Source organism: Coptis chinensis, chromosome 2 (genome assembly GCF_015680905.1).
Source record: "Coptis chinensis isolate HL-2020 chromosome 2, ASM1568090v1, whole genome shotgun sequence".
Taxonomy (NCBI): domain Eukaryota; kingdom Viridiplantae; phylum Streptophyta; class Magnoliopsida; order Ranunculales; family Ranunculaceae; genus Coptis; species Coptis chinensis.
The window spans coordinates 23,718,230-23,724,811 of NC_141457.1; the positions used below are offsets into that span (position 1 = coordinate 23,718,230).

The window sequence follows — 6,582 nt, forward strand, 5'->3', positions numbered from 1 at the left end:
TGTCTTTCCCATTGCAAGGTGGCACAAATTTGTGACCATCACTTGCCACCTGCCTATGCTGACTCGTCATGCCTTTAGGCCCGTAGAGTGGGTCCACTTAGTGTGTCTAGTGGCAACGCTGATTTTGGTATTTTTACAACTTTCTGTCTTTGCGTAGAGTTCGTCGCCCTGGTCGCTCTGGCAGTTCACTAGCCAACGTCGGCATCCAGATTTATCAGATGTGAGCTTTGGAAGTTTGCTGCTTCTTTATATGTGGACCCGTTCTGCACTGGTTTTGTTCTTTTGGAAACTTCGACTCTAGTCAGGCTTTATTGGGCTTCACTGGGGTTGAGTGGGAAACTTCAAATATTCCAGTATTCCCGTACTTCGATGCATGTTTTATCATTATATTCATGTTAACTGCGGAAACCTGCAAATGTATGAATATATAATTATTACATGATTATTAAACATATAATCGACCAAAATTCTATGTCTCTCGGGGTTTAATATTACAGTTTTGGGTACTTATCACTTCACTCCATTCGATGTCCCTGCCTAAAACTTGCAATTGTTCCTCATTTTTTTTTTTTTTTTTGCACGCAAATAAGAGAATTTTATTAGTAATGGAAATGATTGTCAAAGACAATACATGTTACATTTTTTTCTTTTTCATCTGAATCGATAGTAGGTCCTAAAGGGACTTTCTATCTTAGTTACAAAGTCTGGTCTAATAGTGCTCCATACTGAAGTGTCGTGCAATATGGTGGATCTCTTCCTAGCTGCTGCATCCGCACTAAATTTGCCTTCTCTCCAAACATGGGATTGCTTCCAGTGTTGTAAAAATGCAATTGCCCGCTTCCATCTCACTTTAAACATCTATTGAATAGCATCGCCATTGAAGGTCTTTACAGCAACTTCTGAGTCGGCTTCAATCTAGATGCAACCATAATTCATCTCCACAGCTTTCTCGGTTTCCATGACTATGGCTGTGCATTTGGCATGATAACTATCTACCAGACCGAGACCCACAGCAAGAACCCCAACCATGGCTAAATCCTTGTTCCTCATGTTCCATAAGCCCATTTAGCCTCTTGTTCATATTTATTGCATGTCCACTGCATGATTAATTTCATCCCTCAGGTCCTTGCAACCCATGGTATGGACATATGTTATATTGGTTTTGTTGAACTCGTAATTGGTTACAATTACATATTTAATGCTAGTTAACTTGTTATGTTTTAGGTTCCATTGGATTGTGATGGTCATCGACTTGTCTTGTATGGATGTTTATTGGTTGGATTCATTACATGGTAAATGCACCGGTGACATGGAAATCACTATCAACACGTATGTAACTATTTCCAAGCACATTTGTTGGTGAACTATATATATACTTTTTTATTTCTAATATTGACATTAATTGTTTAAATTTTTAACTTAAAGTGCGTTGTTAGCTGTAAGAGGGATCCAAGTGAATATGTAGTTCTCAAATTCCACGTTTGCACCACATCAAGGTAAATTATTACAATTACTTTTAACGTATGTACTTGATAATTGAATTTGTATGTACTTGATGATTGGACTTAAGTATGACTTTCCTAATTCAATTTCATATTTTTGCAGGGCCTTATGCAACCAGATGGTAAACAATGTGGTATTCATGCAATGTGCTTCATGCGAGACATATATAATGTATGATTCTTTTCCTTTGCCATTGAAAGTAAATAAAATATCTCTCACATTTTAACTTAATTTATACATGATATCTTTCACAATGGTGTTTTTATATTTCATTTAATTTTCTCTATTTTGCAAAATATTAACGATGTTGTTTATTCTTATATTTGAGATAAAGAATCTTAGCCATAAAAATGCTTTCACCAACAAAGAGATAGATGAAGTTCGAATGGAATTTGTTAAATTCATCCAAAAATGTATTGTGAACTATCCTCAAGATGAGACACAAGGCTGAAGACATACACGTGGGTGGTCGACTTTGGCGAGATTAGATTATTTTTTTAATTTGGACTTGGATGATTAGGATAATTAAGTTTATTTGTATTATATTGGAAATGTGTTATTTACTTCATTATGTTTTATGATTAAGTACGAATATATATTGGTTATCTAGGGAATTGGAATGTTTCAATGAAATTAGGGGCGTTTTATGATTATGAATGCTATTTGAAATTTAATGGATCGCCATTCAGGTGTCTAGTTTATTACAAGTACAAGTATGTGAACCGTGCTATGCATCGGTGTTTTTTCAAGTCTTTAAACCTATCGCTCTAACATCTCTGAGATATTATGATTTTTTGAATTCTAATTCTAATCTAAAAAATAATATAAAAATATTAGGAAGGGTTGAATATAATTTCAGTGACGTGAAGGAGGTTTTCTAAATTATTTTATATAATATGAAGTTAATTCTAATTTCAATAAAATAAAAGAGTTTTTTATAAATTGTTTAAAAAGAAATAAGCTGATTAGAATAATTAAGAGAGGTGGTTCTAAAATCTTAAAATATAGAGATTATAAATAACATCTCTCACAGAACACGTCGAACACTTTTTCCCCCAACGCAAAACACTCACTACTTGCTTACATTTTCACCAACCCGTTAACAAAAAACTCGATCATCTGACACATACCCATTCTACAAAAAAAAAAAAACACGATGTATCATTTCACCAACTTCAACCTTTACAAGGATTTAAACTTTCTGCATAACTTCTAATAATTGTATTACATATAAACATATCTGGGTATTCTACTTGAGTGAAGAGTTTATGAGCGTAAGTTAAAGAGAATTGGAGGGAAGAGTGACACAGAGTTGGAGGGAAAAGAGATAGACCATGGTGCTCACGTGCTAGTGAAATTTCAATTTGGATCAGTTGAGATTTGATGAGTTGGTGTGTCGAAATGTTAGATGGATTTCACCTCATGGTTTAAACAAATGCCACATAGGGCAAATTAGAATTGGCGAAATTTTTAACAGCCAGATAAGCTGCTGGATATCCAATTAATTGGACGGCATGACTAAAATTGAAACTTTGTGAAAGTTCAATGTATTTTTGAATAAAAAGTTGGTTGCCATTTTTTGAAACCAAGTGCAAAATTTGTCGTATTTTTTGGTCATTTTCACTAAATGTTGCATATCATCGGCAGTTTGTCGTATTTTTTGGTCATTTTCACTAAATGTTGCATATCATCGGGCTCATATATTTCCTTCATAGTTACTCTTTCACTCTGTTCACAACCGTTATACTGTGTATTAAAGTCAGATAGGGACATATCATTACCAGTACAAACTCATCTTGATAATTGATAACGAAATAGACAAGATTACACTATAGATATAAAAGCAACAACTCTTATAAGAGATGGAAGTGCCCGGCCTTTGTACTAACACAACATCAAGTACAAACAATAGTGACACCTCCCGCTCCTTTCATTAAAGCTATGAGGAGAGAGTGACAATCGCCCCCAATATACTTTGTAATTAGTGCGGACAGCAACTAATAACTAGTCTTTATGGTACATTGTGATTTATCATGATGTTATTGTCAATATAATTATTACACAACATAGCGCTGGTTTTACTGTTCTGAGCTCTTCCTTCGCTTTTCCCTCTTGAATGATATACTTGTATCAAGGCCAATAAAAGCAATACAGTACATTGTAGTGACAGACTGATACAGAGAAAATAAGCTTTGATCCGATGAAAGGTTCTTGGATCCACTGGTGTGTTGATTCTGTAACAGAAAGAGAAGTAAGAACATAAATGGATCTGTTAAGAAGCATGAATTTGAAAGCTTACCACATATACAGTTGTTTACTGAAAAGAACATAAGGTGGTAAAATCTGTCTGATTAAAGAACTTTGGTCCCTGATCATCAACACTCCATAGTAAATTTCCATTTTCCTGAAAATGATATGGTTGTCATTGTCACAAGATGTATTTGTCATGTATTACCTTCATGTGGGGCTGAAATAATAGGTAATTAATATTGTTTAATACCTCATACCTGACAGAAGGCACTGGGTCTTTGCTCTTGTTGTAAATGAGAAACTGAGCTGTCTACAAGAGGGTAACCATTCGCTGAGGTGAACGAAGTTGTAATATCGGCAACAGCTGTGGGTGATGGGGAATGAAGTGGTAGCTGGACTGGAGGTAATTGTGATGCTAAGTTGCTTGTTTCCTATTAAAACTGTGTGTTATTGCACAGAACATATAATAATGAGTGGCATAAGCAAGCCTCAGGAATACAATACCTCTGGTTTAAGACAGTTGAAATCCAGTCCACCAAAGTCATGAACCGTGAGACTCATTGAAGCAATCTTCAAAGATAAAAACTGCATGTTTAAATAGGGAAGCAGCACTTTGTCAGTGTGGACACAAAAATATGAGGAAAAAGAAAATTAGAGTTTGTTAATACAAGTTATCACCTCTACTTGATATTGTAGGGACTGAACATAGTTAATTATCTCGTCCAACATAAGGGCCTTGCTAGTCACCTGTCCGAAAACAATCCACATGAGAATTGTCACTAAAACCATTTTCAAAAATAAACTATTCTTGATAGAAATACGTCAATAGATACTTGTCCGTTACCCTGTCACACCCAGGAACTAGACTTTGCAACAACTTTAGCCTCTCACTAATTCTCTCTCTTCTCACCTGAAAACCAATTGAAGTGACATCTTTCATTATATATGTGCATGAGAAGAGAATGTATTGATAAACTTGGCATCCCTTTCAGATCGAGTTGAGTGTAGAGGGAATGTACCCTTTCTGCAAGACTGTGTCTGTCTGTTGCTTGACCTCTCCTCGCTCTTACATGAACATAGCCAGTTAGGGGTGCTTCAGTATCCCTTTTCTGCTTATTCTTTTTGTCATCTTTGCTCTTCTTCTTTTCTGTTTTCTTAAAATTAACACTGCCATTTCTTGGTTTGGGTCTAGCTCTCTTAGAATCCTGCCCAAACAAGAGCCATATTATAGAAAAGCAGGAATATGCAAGCTAGAGTTACGATCATAGTTCTAGAAATTAAATGTACATAAAAAGTCAAGCAGATACAGTACTATAGCTAGTTACCTTGGATTCAGCAGAACTCAAGCAAGACCCATCTCTTTTTGTCCTTTTCATCTCCATCGGAGTCATCATTTGAGTATCTTGATTACTGCTCCCTTCAAGATCAACAACAATGGATGAAGAATCTGTCTTTTGCTTCTCACAAACAGAAGGTCGTGGTCCAGTATTACTATATTGAAGAACCTTAATATCAAGTGGAATCTCTTGAAAATGCTCAGATGAGATAGAATAAGGAAAACAAGAGGAGATGCTGTTTATGTATCCTTCCTCCAATAAACTAGACATATTAATAATGGGGGAGTTTGGCGTGAATACCGACGAGCCAAGAAGGGATGGGATGTGCTGGCCGGTGTTGGTAAGAGAACGCTGCTATTTAAGTACACTGAATTAAATAAAAGGTGGGCTAGCAATTTAGCAAATAAATAATGAGAGCTGAGAAGAAGTTAGAAGAGTGAGACTGATATGCATTCAATTCAAGAGGAGCATGGTTTATATAAGTCCATGCAACACATTTCTGTATATTTGACTGGTCTTATCACTCCTGTCATTATCACGTACTCCTGTCATTGTCATTGATAACAATTTTTTTTGCTACTTGAAATTTTATTGTAGTAAAAAAGAAAGAGGCCAAAAAGAAAAGTTACGTAGCCCCGCAGCTAGGAGAAGTAGAATATGGAAAGAGAAAATCAAAAACCAAGAAAACCTATACAGAGAGAGGATTGCATTATTATAATGGATATGACTGATTGACTTGACTGATTGACTTCCCTACTTAGATAGCTCCATACCATTATCAATCATGTGTACTGCCTCTAATTCACAAACCTAAAATATGCTAAATGTGGAGATTCCCACCTGTGTATTGATACAACCAAAATCAATGTCCATCAAGATTTTTCCATTTCGTTAATTAGCTTGTATAGATGATCCAACGTAAATAAACCATGTTCCAAATAACTTAGTTTCCTTTATAAGAAATCTTAAGCATGGTTTTAAAAACACACGAAATTACATTTATATTTTGGTTTATCCTGGTCCTATCCGTCAATATAATGCAGATATACATTTGCGGTATGCCAGTATATAATTTTTGTTCAGCATACTTGGTAGTAGGAACCTAAGACAGATTGCTCCTATGTGACTCCATGTACAATTGTTATATTAATTTTTTCCTTCAAAAAGACCCAGACTCCAAATCAAATGTTTCTGTTTTAAACCCCACATCTATTGTAACTTTTTTTTTTTTTTTTTTTTTTTTTTTGGTAATCAACATATTATATATATATATTAGGAAGCAAAATTTACATAAAATCTTTTCCTATCCAGAATGTTCGCAACCCATGATGGTGAGTAAGTAATCCATTCTGTAGAAATAAGTAAAGATCGCCCCTATTTGGCTAAGGTATGGGCAGCATAGTTTCCTGTACGACTAGAGTCTAGAGTAGCTAATATGTACAATACATCAATAACACCCCGTCTTTTTATTTTGTTTTTCTATAATAATAAT

General features: G+C 35.1%; 1 protein-coding gene across 2 annotated transcripts; it reads right to left on the reverse strand.

Moving 5' to 3' along the window:
• Positions 1–3,339: 3,339 nt before the first annotated feature.
• On the reverse strand, positions 3,340–5,560 carry LOC147515443 (transcription factor BC1-like). Of its 2 annotated transcripts, none has more exons than XR_015213439.1 (8): positions 5,079–5,560; positions 4,773–4,958; positions 4,598–4,663; positions 4,432–4,500; positions 4,258–4,338; positions 4,004–4,184; positions 3,803–3,907; positions 3,340–3,737 (listed from the first exon to the last, which is right to left on the reverse strand). XR_015213439.1 is itself a non-coding variant. In XM_086594476.1 (8 exons), exons 1-7 carry the CDS (start codon positions 5,358–5,360, stop codon positions 3,818–3,820), a joined length of 948 nt encoding a protein of 315 aa, XP_086450602.1. In that variant the 5' UTR covers positions 5,361–5,556; the 3' UTR covers positions 3,340–3,737; positions 3,803–3,817. The 2 variants fall into 2 exon arrangements, 1 of the variants encoding a protein (XP_086450602.1); XM_086594476.1 differs by having other exon boundaries at positions 4,011–4,184; positions 5,079–5,556.
• Positions 5,561–6,582: the final 1,022 nt, after the last annotated feature.